This window comes from Petromyzon marinus, chromosome 48 (genome assembly GCF_048934315.1).
Source record: "Petromyzon marinus isolate PM22_M1 ecotype Great Lakes invasive population chromosome 48, UKy_Petmar_22M1.pri1.0, whole genome shotgun sequence".
Classification (NCBI taxonomy): domain Eukaryota; kingdom Metazoa; phylum Chordata; class Hyperoartia; order Petromyzontiformes; family Petromyzontidae; genus Petromyzon; species Petromyzon marinus.
The window spans coordinates 208,590-222,104 of NC_133714.1; the positions used below are offsets into that span (position 1 = coordinate 208,590).

The window sequence follows — 13,515 nt, forward strand, 5'->3', positions numbered from 1 at the left end:
CATCATCACCATCACCACCATCATCACCACCGTCATCATCACCACCGTCATCATCACCACCACCACCATCATCATCACCACCGTAATATCATCACCGTCATCATCATCACCGTCATCATCACCAGCCGCGATCACTCCACCGCCGGCTATCGGCCTCCTCCCCGCTCTGCCGCCACTGCCGTGGCCCCCGCCGTGGCCCCCGCCGCCTCCTCGCCTCCTCCTCCTCTCGTCCTCCTCCTTGCGGCAATCCGCCCCGCAGGGCGCTCCGTGGGCGCCCCGCCACGCCGCTCCGTCTCCGCTGCGAACGCCCTCGCGGACACCTTCCGTCGCTTTTGCCCCGCCGCTCCGCGATCAGTGGCCCTCCTCGCTCCCTTCTCTTTGTCATCGTCGTCATCGTCATCATCGCCGTGGTCTATCCACTGCTGGATGGAGATCAGTATCGTGATGACGTCACGACACTGCGCATCAGTGTCATCATCGCCGTGGTCTATCCACTGCTGGTTGGAGATCAGTATTGTGATGACGTCACGACACTGCGCATCAGTGTCATCATCATCGCCGTGGTCTATCCACTGCTGGTTGGAGATCAGTGTGGTGAGGACATCACAACCCAACGTGTGTTCTCTGCTCCGTGTGTTCCTCATTCTCGGCCTGTCTCTCTTCACATCGCACGGCAATCACGGACGTCCCACGGCCTCCGTCTCTGTCCCCGCATCTCGCCTCGTCCCCGTTGTGTCTCACTCAGCCTTGGAATTGTCGTGGGTGGCTCCTATGGGAAGTTCATCTTCAGCGCCAACGTCTCCCTGGCCGAAGGTGCACGGGGGACTGCGACACAGGGACACGGGGACACGGGGCACTGGGTCACGGGGACACGGGGCACTGGGCACTGGGACACGGGGCACTGGGACACGGGAACACGGGGCACTGGGCACTGGGACACGGGGCACTGGGACACGGGGCATGGGACACGGGGCACTGGGACACGGGGGTGAGTGACTGGGTGAATAAGTGACTGCGTGAGTGAGTGACTGGGCGAGTGAGTGCGCGAGTGAATGCGTGAGTGAGCGAGTGACTGAGTTAGTGAGTGACTGCGTGAGTGAGTGACTGCGTGAGCGAGTGACTGCGTGAGCGAGTGACTGTGTGAGTGAGTGAGTGACTGCAGGAGTGACTGCGTGAGTGAGTGACTGCATGAGCGAGTGACTGTGCGAGTAAGTGCCTGCATAAGTGAGTGAGTGACTGCATGAGCGAGTGACTGCGTGATCGAGTGAGTGACTGCGTGATCAAGTGATGGGATGAGTGAGTGACAGCGTGTGAGTGACTGGATGAGCGAGTGACTGCGTGATCGAGTGACTGTATTAGCGAGTGACTGCATACACGAGTGACTGCACGAGCGAGTGACTGGATTAGCGAATGACTGCGTGAGCGAGTGACTGGGCGAGTGAGTGACTGGGCGAGTGAGTGACTGGATTAGCGAGTGACTGCATGAGCGAGTGACTGTGCGAGCGAGTGACTGGATTAGCGAGTGACTGGATTAGCGAGTGACTGCACGAGCGAGTGACTGGATTAGCGAGTGACTGCACGAGCGAGTGACTGGATTAGCGAGTGACTGCGCGAGCGAGTGACTGGATTAGCGAGTGACTGGGCGAGCGAGTGACTGGATTAGTGAGTGACTGGATTAGCGAGTGACTGGATTAGCGAGTGACTGGATTAGTGAGTGACTGCGTGAGCGAGTGACTGGATTAGCGAGTGACTGGATTAGTGAGTGACTGCACGAGCGAGTGACTGGGCGAGCAAGTGACTGGATTAGCGAGTGACTGGATTAGTGACTGCGCGAGCGAGTGACTGGATTAGCGAGTGACTGGAATAGTGAGTGACTGCACGAGCGAGTGACTGGGCAAGTGACTGGATTAGCGAGTGACTGAATTAGCGAGTGACTTCACGAGCGAGTGACTGGATTAGCGAGTGACTGCGCGAGCGAGTGACTGGATTAGCGAGTGACTGGATTAGCGAGTGACTGCACGAGCGAGTGACTGGATTAGTGAGTGACTGCACGAGCGAGTGACTGCGCGAGCGAGTGACTGGGCGAGCGAGTGACTGGATTAGCGAGTGACTGGATTAGCGAGTGATTGGATTAGCAAGTGACTGCGCGAGCGAGTGACTGGATTAGTGAGTGACTGCGTGAGCGAGTGACTGGATTAGCGAGTGACTGGGCGAGCGAGTGACTGGATTAGCGAGTGACTGGGCGAGCGACTTACTGTGCGAGCGAGTGACTGGATTAGCAAGTGACTGGATTAGCGAGTGACTGGATTAGCGAGTGACTGAATTAGCGAGTGAGTGACTGGGCGAGCGAGTGACTGGATTAGCGAGTGACTGGATTAGCGAGTGACTGGATTAGCGTGTGACTGGGCGAGCGAGTGACTGGGCGAGCGAGTGACTGGATTAGTGAGTGACTGCGTGAGCGAGTAACTGGATTAGCGAGTGACTGGATTAGCGAGTGACTGGATTAGCGTGTGACTGGGCGAGCGAGTGACTGGGCGAGCGAGTGACTGGATTAGTGAGTGACTGCGTGAGCGAGTAACTGGATTAGCGAGTGACTGGATTAGCGAGTGATTGGATTAGTGAGTGACTGGATTAGCGAGTGACTGGATTAGCGAGTGACTGGGCGAGCGAGTGACTGGATTAGCGAGTGATTGGATTAGCGAGTGACTGCACGAGTGACTGGATTAGCGAGTGACTGGGCGAGAGAGTGACTGCACGAGTGAGTGACTGGATTAGCGAGTGACTGCACGAGCGAGTGACTGGATTAGCGAGTGACTGCGCGAGCGAGTGACTGTGCGAGCGAGTGACTGGGCGAGCGAGTGACTGGATTAGTGAGTGACTGGATTAGCGAGTGACTGGGCGAGCGAGTGACTAGATTAGCGAGTGACTGGATTAGCGAGTGACTGGGCGAGCGAGTGACTGGATTAGGGAGTGATTGGATTAGCGAGTGACTGCACGAGTGACTGGATTAGCGAGTGACTGGGCGAGAGAGTGACTGCACGAGTGAGTGACTGGATTAGCGAGTGACTGCACGAGCGAGTGACTGGATTAGCGAGTGACTGCACGAGCGAGTGACTGTGCGAGCGAGTGACTGGGCGAGCGAGTGACTGGATTAGCGAGTGACTGGGCGAGCGAGTGACTAGATTAGCGAGTGACTGGATTAGCGAGTGACTGCACGAGCAACTAGATTAGCGAGTGACTGGGCGAGAGAGTGACTGCACGAGCGAGTGACTAGATTAGCGAGTGACTAGATTAGCGAGTGACTGGATTAGCGAGTGAATGCGTGAGCGAGTGAGCGGTTCACCTGCCGCCCGGACCTCGGCTCCACCCCGAGGTCTCTCTCTCCGGTGGCAGCGGCGAGAGCTGCCGGAGCCGCGAGCCCGCCAGACGTTCGTTCCGAGCGTCCGCTGTTGACTGCAAGCGGGAGACTCGTCCCCCTCCACCCCCTCACTCTCTGTCTCTCTTTCTCCTTTGCCTCCGGCTGGACGTGCCGGTGCCTCGCAGCCCTGGAGGACCTGGCCCACCCTGACGTGATGCTCTCCAACGAGTGGTGAGTTCCCCCGCACGGTTGAGTCTCAAGCAACTCGTTGGCCGGCGGGGGTCCTTGCCGGTTGTTCACGGTGGGGAGGGTGGAGCGATGTTGCGTTGTTTGCGGGTGGGTAAGTGCATGAGTGTGGGTGGGTGAGTGCATGGGTGTGTGAGTGGGTGGGTGGTGTAGGCGCAGCTTTCTTGTACCAAAAAATAAGCTACGCATTAACTTGTGGGAGCAAAAAGTCTGACACGTGTTTGAGGTGTCTTAAATCAAACTTTATTTATTTCTTATTTGAACAAAAACGAGCGTTTTCTAAGGTTATATCTTCGCCTGTTCACGTACTGTATCATCCGGTCGCACGTACTGTATCGCCTCGTCGCACGTACTGTCACCCCGTCGCACGTACTGTATAGCCTCGTCGCACGTACTGTATCATCCGTTCGCACGTACTGTGTCACCCCGTCGCATGTACCAGCCCCTAATTGGCTAGGCAGGGAGCATACCAATTACTCTTAACTTTAACCTTAAGAGCCACAAACTCTAAATAATAATGTTTACTTATAACAATAATAATTTATTGTATTTCTGCCACTTATTGGCTTTCTTGAGCCTTCTCTTTATCTTATCCGTATATTTTCTTGCTGCTTCTTGTAGCAGACAGACTTTTTAAAAGGTCGCTCTAGTGTGCTGAACTTCGTTTTAACACACACACTGAACTGTTGGAGTCTGGTATGGTCTTGATGATTCTTCTGGCTGAAGCGGATTAGGTCGATCTCAGCCTGGGTCCAATGTTCCACTGTAAGCAGTTTCTTTTCAGTGTTGTTTTGAGTTTCTGCATTAGCTGCTTGAGAAGTATCTTGTTTCTCAGGGTTACTTTCAGCCTGATTGATTGTATCTCGGTACCCTTTCCTTTTATTCCTCAAGTGCAGCAGGATCTCTTTCAGTCAGAGAAACCAGGCAACTGCTGTCTTCGGCCGATGCCAATTTGAGTAGTGATTGATAAGTCTGTTCACTGTGTTAGAGTTCTCCTTGATACTGACGAGGTTGACTGTTACCGAATTCTTGATCGCATCATCATCTGAATTGGTTGTTCTGGCCATTCACTTGGAGCCTTCCACAGGAATTTGGGTTCCTGAATCCATTTTTCATTTTTTTCAAGTTTTCAGCTTTCAAACCTTTTGAAGCATGATCTGCTGGGTTTACAAAGGTATTGATATACTTCCAATGGGTCGATTTTGTGGCCTCACGGATTGTAGCGATCCTGTTTGCAACAAAGGTCTTGGAACGAGTGGTTTAATTCTCTATGTACTTCAGCACTGTAGTGCTATCCGTCCAAAAGGTAGACTCTTCGAGCGGCACTTGATGTTCTTGCCCAAGCATCTTATCCACCTTCATGGCTCTTTATTCTTCTGTGATAGACGGTATGACAACTCTGCTGTTGCTTACCCACTTTGTCAAGTTGAATCTCTCACTAGAACGCACAGTTCGGAGATCTCTTGACAGGGTGACAACACGGTCTTCAGATGACACAGGCTTCAAGCAGTCGTCGTTGTAGAAGTTTCTGCGTACTGTGTCAACCGCCTCTGGTGTTGACTCGGTTCTTCCATCTTCAGCTGTTCTTCTTAGTGCATAGGATGCACAGCTGGGTGATGACGTGGCTCCAAACGGGTGCACACTCATACTGTACTCCTCTTTGGCTTGACTCAGGTCGCCATCGGGCCACCACTCAATGTCCGCCATCATACCCCAAAGTTCCTTTCTAAATCTGGTCAACACACCATTGAGAGTGTTGGCAAGATTGGCTCTTTGGAGAAACTGCTCATTCAATGAGGTTCCTTGGTATGTTGCAGTGCAGCCGAAGACTACACGGATCTTCTTTTTCTTTGGGTGGTACACCCCATGATGAGGAATACACCACACTCTTCCGTCTTCTCGTTCCAGCTGCCTTTTAGGAACCTTCACAGCAAAGCCCTTTACAATATCTCTCGTGAAGCCTTTGTGTTCCTCATGGAAATCTGGGTTCTTGCTCGGCCTTCTCTTGAGACTGCTGATGCGCGGCCTTGCAACGCAGCGGTTGTTCAGCAGTTCCATCTTCTCACTTCTCAATGGCAAACCAGTGATATAGTGGCCATCGACCAGCTCAGCTGACCTTGTCACAGATTGCATGAACTGATGGTCGTCTTGTGACATCTCTGGTTTGTCCTCACAACAGCGTTCTGAGAAGTCTGTTTTGTATTGTTGGACTAACAGTTCTTGAATGTTTGAGATGGAGATACGGTTTGCTGTGAAACATTGCCATTTTCCATTGGCATCTCCTGTTCTTATAGGTCCGTTCACTACCCAGCCAAGAGTGGCCTTGATTTCGTAGGGTACATCACCTTCACTATTTATCACCTTCCATGGCTCCAATGCTTTGTGTGCATTAGTTCCTATCAGCAGGCCTATCTCTGCCTCAATGCATGGGAGGTGCACTTCTCTCAGATAGGGCCATCTCTCGACATCATGCTGTAGTGGTATGATTCCTTTATTCACTGGAATGTCACTGTAGGTGAAGACCTTTGGCAGGTCAATATAATCTCCCTCCTCAAGTCCACTCACTTCCAGGTCTGACAGGATATAACTGGATACCAACTTCTCCTGACCCATGGTTCGCAGAAGGATTTCAGTCTTCCTGCCTCTGATGTTGAGTTGTTTCCTCAGGGTTTCAGTACAAAACGTCGCTGAACTCCCTGGATCCATGAATGCGTATGTCTCCACACTCTTCGCACTTTGTTTGGATTTGATTTTCACTGGAACGATGGCGAGAATACAATGTCCGTCTCCAGCCCCGGTGTAGCCACAAGTTTCATGCTGAAGGGACGCAATAGCCCTTGAGGCCATCTTCTCTTCAGTGGTGGCATCTTCATTCGTTTTAGAGGTGACACTGTTTTCTTTAATGACGTGCAGCATGCTTGGATGCTTCAAGTTACTCTTGACATGTCATTCTTTTCTTACACTCCTTGCTGAGGTGCCCTTGTATAAGACATCCAAAGCAAAGTCCTCTTTTCTTCAGAAACTCAATTCTGTATTTCTGTGGCTGTTCTCTGACCTTAATGCGAGAGTCCAGTGTGTGATTCTTCTCACAGAACAAGCAGGGTTTCTGGAAGGCAATAGCAGGCTTGTCTAGACTATTTTTCTGAGGCGAGTCTTGTGCTTTCCTCTCTTCAGAAGACATGACGCTTATTGCAAAACTGCTTCCTTTAAGGCCACTTTTCTGATAGATCTTTGTCTGCTGTCTTGTCTTTTCCCTTTCCTGCAATACCTCTGTTGGTGTCCTGCATGTCTCCAAACAGCGGATCCATTGCAACATTGGCTTGCTTGTCGACGAAGTCCACCAAGTCTGTGAACCTGGCTCTTCTTCATCGTCTTTCTTGAACATTGAAGGCCTTCTCTCTCCACTTCTCTTTCATCTTATACGGAAGCTTTGAGATGACCACTCGCATATTCGTGGGATTATCCACTTCATCCATGTACTCAATATCTTCCATGGTGTTCCGACATCCAATCAAGAACAATGCATACGTGTGCAATGCTTTTCCGTCTTCATTTCTGATCTGAGGCCACTGCCAAGCTTTCTCCATATAGGCACTGGCTATCTTCAGCTCATCACCATAGTGCTTCTGAAGTAGCTTCCTGGCTTCCTGGTAGCCTCTAGTTGGACTCATATGTTCACAACTGCGCACGAGATTTTGTGGTTCTCCACTGGTGAATTGTTCCAGGTAATAAAACTTGTTTTGGCTACTCTGTCTTACGGTGAATGGTGTGCTCGAAAGTTCTGATGAAGGACTTGTAGACAAATGGATCACCCTTGAACACAGGAATGTCTCTCTGAGGAAGGTGAGACAAATTTTGCTGTTTTACAAGCATCTCTGTAATCTCGTTCTGACGCTGCATTACTTGATAAAGATCTATTTCATTCTTTTCAGGCATCTGGTGGTGTTGACTTGGGTCTGGTCTGTAGTATGCTGTACTTGTACCAGCCTCTCCACCTCTTGAAGGAGTTGATTTAGAGTCCTCATATGCTCCTATAGCATGAGCCGGCTGGGCCTTCTCAAATGCTCTGTCTCTATACTCTTTGTCCAGTCCTGAGGTTCTGCTGGATCTTGTCTTGGTCTTGAAATACTCATGCTTGCCATCCAAAGTGTCCACATATTCACCAAACACGTTTAGCGTGGCACTGGATACTGCAATAGCAGTCTCTGATTCCAACTGCTCCTTTTGAGCTTTCAGCTGTACTTCTTCAAGCTCAATTTCTTGTTTCTTCTTTAAAGATGCTGCCTTGGCTAACAGAGCTGCTCTATCACGCGTGCCGAAGTTGTGGAGCTTTTAGAGGAAACTATTGAGTCATTTCCAGTTACGGAGCGATGTTCACTTGTGTTTTTGCTCCGTGGAACTGATAGTAATGATATGCTGTCTCCTGGATCAACATTATCTTCATCTTTATTATCTTCACTCGTATCTTCAGATACTTCTGTGATCCGCTTTTCCATGGGCTTTTCTGACTCTATATAGCCATAGGCACCCTGGCTAGGTGCCAGCACCGCCGCTCTCCCGCCAACACCGCGCTTTCCTGCTTGACGGGTTCTCACGCAGCTTCGCGTCTTTGTGCTGCCTTGTACTGTAGCTGACTTTGCCATGCCGTCCGCCATCTTGTTTCCTCAGTGCACAACGAGTTGCAAAAGGCTTCAAAACTCTCAGAGTTATTCAATTAAATAACCTTTGCAGATCCGTTCCTAAAATATGCACTGTCTTGGCTTAGTAAAGCGAATACAGCTCACAGTTATGTTTATGTAACTAGCAGGGTTCAGTACTCATTAACGTTTGCTTGTCTTTCACTCTTGGTAACAATCTTCTCTCGTACAAACTTAATGGTACCTTCTTCTTAGACACGAACTTGTTGCCACCTTGTTGGTGAGACGTGAAGAGCGTTCTCTCTCTCTTGCACGGCTTTCTTCCACGTGAGTAGAAGTCTTTACTTGAGTAGGTTTCTTCCACGTGAGTAGAAGTATTTTACTTGAGTAGGTTTAAATTTCGATTTAAAGCTTTCGTGACTGCAATGATTCATCTTCTTTGGTTCTTTCGGTGAAGTCACGTAGAATGAGAATAAAATAATAAATTGATAAAATAAAATAACATAACACAATAATATTCTCACGACGTTTCGGCCACAACACAAGCGGCCTTCATCAGGTGAAGGGACGAGACTGTCCGGTAGGACAGCGCTGGAGTGAAAGAGCCACGTTCAGATCACGGCCTTTAAGCTGTGTGAGAGGAAACAAAGCGCCTTGACAAAGGAATTAGCATATAACTTAGCATTGAAATGGCTGAATGATTAGCTTGTGACTGGTCACAGAAATAGCTATGTTAAAAGTTAAAGCATACACATCCGCAGAGGCACCCCTTGATAAAGGAATTAGTATAGAATTTAGCATTGAAATAGCTAAGTTAAAGCATACACATCCGCAGAGGCACCCCTTGACAAAGGAATTAGCATAGAATTTAGCATTGAAATAGCTGAGTGATTAGCTTGTAACTGGTCACAGAAATAGCTACGTTAAAGTCAGAGCATACACATTCATCGAGGCACTTAGTACAAATCAAACAGGAGAATTTAGCATTGAAATAACTGAGTGATTAGCTAGTGACTGGTCACAGAAATGACTATGTTGAAGTCAAGGCCTACACATCTGAGCTATTCACAGTACTATATAGTGAACCAATAAAAAACTAAAATATAAATTACCTTAATGTTAAATTTTGATTTAAAGCTTTCGTGACTGCAGTAATTCATATTCTTAGTTTTTTCGGTAAAGTCATGTTGAAGAGAAACAACAAAATAATAAAATATATATAAAACAATAAAAAAATTATCACGACGTTTCGAAACGTCGTGAGAATTTTTTTTGTTTTATATATATTATTATTTTGTTGTTTCTCTTCAACGTGACTTTACCGAAAAAACTAAGAATATACCTTAATGTTATCAATAAACTCTATATTCTCCAATCAGCTAAGCTACCAACAATAAGTCGTTATATATCACAATGCTATATGGCGAAAAAATGGGTGGATTCTTACCCTCAACTTTAGCATCACGGATAGCTACGGGCCCCGTTCAGACGGACGAGTTCATCCATGGTCGGAACAGAGGAGGGGGAGAGAGATAGCTGCGAGGCGCTATTATACTCCATGTTGTAAACCATACCATTAACCGTGGTGTGAGAGGTATTAAGAGTCAATGCTGGTGAAAGAGCTGCGGTCTGAAGGTCATCGTAAAAATACAATTAATTAAGGTTTCTTCCATGTGAGTAGAAGTCTTTTACTTGAGTAGGTTTCTTCCACATGAGTAGAAGTCTTTTACTTGAGTAGGTTTCTTCCATGTGAGTAGAAGTCTTTTACTTGAGTAGGTTTCTTCCACGTGAGTAGAAGTCTTTTACTTGAGTAGGTTTCTTCCATGTGAGTAGAAGTCTTTTACTTGAGTAGGTTTCTTCCATGTGAGTAGAAGTCTTTTACTTGAGTAGGTTTCTTCCACGTGAGTAGAAGTCTTTTACTTGAGTAGGTTTCTTCCACATGAGTAGAAGTCTTTTACTTGAGTAGGTTTCTTCCACGTGAGTAGAAGTCTTTTAGTTGAGTAGGTTTCTTCCACATGAGTAGAAGTCTTTTACTTGAGTAGGTTTCTTCCATGTGAGTAGAAGTCTTTTACTTTAGTAGGTTTCTTCCACGTGAGTAGAAGTCTTTTACTTGAGTAGGTTTCTTCCATGTGAGTAGAAGTCTTTTACTTGAGTAGGTTTCTTCCACGTGAGTAGAAGTCTTTGACTTGAGTAGGTTTCTTCCACGTGAGTAGAAGTCTTTTACTTGAGTAGGTTTCTTCCATGTGAGTAGAAGTCTTTGACTTGAGTAGGTTTCTTCCACGTGAGTAGAAGTCTTTTACTTGAGTAGGTTTCTTCCACGTGAGTAGGAGTCTTTTACTTGAGTAGGTTTTTTGCACGTGAGTAGAAGTCTTTGACTTGAGTAGGTTTCTTCCACGTGAGTAGAAGTCTTTTACTTGAGTAGGTTTCTTCCACGTGAGTCTTTTGACTAATGTAGGCGCAGCTTTCTTGTACCAAAAAATAAGCTACGCGTTAACTTGTGGGAGCAAAAAGTCTGACGCGTGTTTGAGGTGTTTTAAATCTAACTGTTTATTTATTTCTTAGTTGCACAAAAACGAGCGTTTTCTAAGGTTATATCTTCGCCTGTTCACGTACTGTAACACCCGGTCGCACGTACTATGTCACCCCGTTGCACAGTCAAAAGACTGTATCCACTCGCTCCCCGTCGGTTATTCTCGTAGCCCCCCATTTATACTGTAAAAACCGGAAGTGACGTCATGGGTTCAACCAACAGAGTGTCTAACCACAGGGGGGTTTCTACACAGTTGGGATATTCCAAATCAAATATAACCAGTCCGTCAACAAATGTATAACGGATGTACATCAAATCTATATACAGAAATAATACACTCACTTTCTGTCTTATGGCTCTTACAGGTGGGTGTGTGGGTGGGTGTGTGGCTGCAATGGCTCCTTTGGGTATGCGGTCCAGGCCTCCCCAGAGACCCTGGCTGACAGAGGAGGTATTCAGGATGGTTGAGAAAAGCGACAGGCCCACTGTTATCGGCTACAGAATCCCACGTCAGAGAATAAGGAGGCTTACCGCAGCCTTCGCTCGGAGGTTCGGAGAGCCGTGAGGCGCTGCAAGGATGGGTGGTGGTCGCGGGTTGCTGAGGAGATGGAGTCTGCCTCAGTGGCCCGTGATCACAAATCTCTATTTAACTCCATCAAAAAAGTAATCTGCAGCACCACACCTATTACCATCATTAGGGGAAAAAACGGTGACCCAATCTCCGACCCTCAGGAACAGGTTTGCAGATTTGCTGAGCATTTCTGTGAGGTCCTGGGGGAGGGAAAATCCCTCAGCCAGGAAAACATCGTGGCACTGCTGAGGCTGCGGTGCCTCAAATATTGGAAGAAGTCACCCCCTGTGAGTGGCTGGCTGAGGTGCCATCTGTTGAGAAAGTACTGAAGGCGATCCGGAGTCTGAGACCAGGAAAGGCAGCGGGCAGAGATGATCTCCCAAGCAAAATGCTGAGGGAGGGCGGCGTTTGTACACAGACTGCCCTATATGACATCATAACAACAGTCTGGACCACTGGACGGGTTCCGCAGGATTGGAAGGATGCCCTGGTGGTCCCCCTTTTTAAGAAGGGGGACCGCACAGACTGTGATAACTACAGGGGCATCTCACTCCTCAGTGTGCCGGGAAAGGTCCTGGCAAGGATTATTCAACATCGCCTTGCCAGGCACGCTGAGGAGAGGCTTGCGGAGCCCCAATGCGGTTTCAGGAAAGGGCGGTCCTGCACAGATGCCATATTTTCTGTCCGTCTGCTACAGGAGAGGTGTAGGGAATTCCAACAAGACCTACATCTCTGCTTTGTTGACCTGGTCAAGGCCTATGATACCATCAGTAGGCCTGGGCTCTAGGTTGTTCTTCGTGCTTTTGGAGTACCTGACCCTCTGCTCACGATCATTAAGGACCTTCATGATGGTGAACGGGCCCGGGTAAAACTACGTGGCCGGGAGTCAGAGCCATTCCCTGTACACCTTGGGGTGCGACAGGGATGTCCTCTGGCTCCCACATTATTTAACATCTATTTTGACCACGCAGTTCGTGAAGTCTTCAATAGCTGTACCGGAGGAATCTCCATATGGTACAGATATAATGGGAGGCTGATCGATGCCCGGGTGCGGTCAAGGGATGGCTCCCTATTGCTCAACCACGTTTTGTATGCTGATGATTTGGTAATAGCTGCTCATTCAGAGGAGGAGTTGGAGACGCTGCTGCTGAGACTGGAGCGTGCCACTAAGAGGTGGGGCCTTACCATCAGCCCCACCAAAACTAAGCACCTGCCTGGGTATTTTGTACCATCGGACACTCCACCCCCACAACTCCCAATCGGTGATGGGGCAGTTGTGGAGAGAGTGGAGAGTTTCCCATACCTGAGCAGTGTGCTCATTTACGGCTCTGGCTTGCAGCAGAGGTCTCACTCCGAATCAGTTGAGTGGCATTATCTTTTCATCGGTTGCATAACGCTGTGTGGAAGCTGCCTGGTCTGTCGCTCCACACGAAGCTTCAGGTCTTCTCGGCCACAGTCATTCCCTCCCTTCTCTACGCTTGTGAAACTTGGACCCCCCTAATGGAAGATCTTCTCTGGTTAGAAACATTTAGGCTGGCCTACCTTTGATCCATCCTGGGTTTAACCAGGCTGGATTGTGTGAGGAGTTCACAAATCCTTGAAAGATCTGGAAAAAGTCCCATCGGTGAGCTCCTCTGGCAGGCAAATCTGCGTTAGCTGGGTCATGTAGCCCGCATACGCAGACACCGCATGCCTAAACAGCTTTTGTTCGGCCGGATCAATGGGGCTAAATGGGCGCGGCATGGGCTAGAGAAGAGATGGAGTGATGTGGTACAGGAGGACGTGGAGCTGAGTGGACTTGCCGATGACTGCTACCAGCGGTGTCAAGATCGGCCTCTGTGGAGGAGGCTCGTGAAGGATGCTACTGGGCAGTTGGAGGCAGTCGCCCTCCAACAACAACGGAGGGCAGAGGAGCGATGCTCACAACAACGAGCGGAGCACCGGGTGGCTAAAGCACAGCAAGTTGGCAAAGTAGGAGGCAAAGGTGGTGCATCAGCCAGTCATCTCAGTCAGTCGACCCGTGGCACCTGGGTCTGCCCCGTGACCTCCTGCCAGTTGGGCGTTCGACACTTCACATGGCCTCAACGTGCACATAGCCCGGCACAAGCATTGTGGTAACGTCACCGCCACTTAGTGGCGAATGGCGGTTGTTGTTGTTGAGTGGATGTGTGTG

At 49.0% G+C, this 13,515-nt stretch overlaps 1 protein-coding gene across 1 annotated transcript in view; it reads left to right on the plus strand.

Annotated features, from left to right (window-relative positions):
* The window catches only part of LOC116952813 (voltage-dependent calcium channel subunit alpha-2/delta-3-like), a 196,095-nt gene that overhangs the window by 158,840 nt on the left and 23,740 nt on the right, over positions 1-13,515 (plus strand). The window contains exons 21-22 of the mRNA XM_076074414.1: positions 746-813; positions 3,544-3,589. Coding sequence (XP_075930529.1) covers positions 746-813; positions 3,544-3,589 — 114 coding nt within the window. The remainder of the gene's footprint in view (positions 1-745; positions 814-3,543; positions 3,590-13,515) is intronic.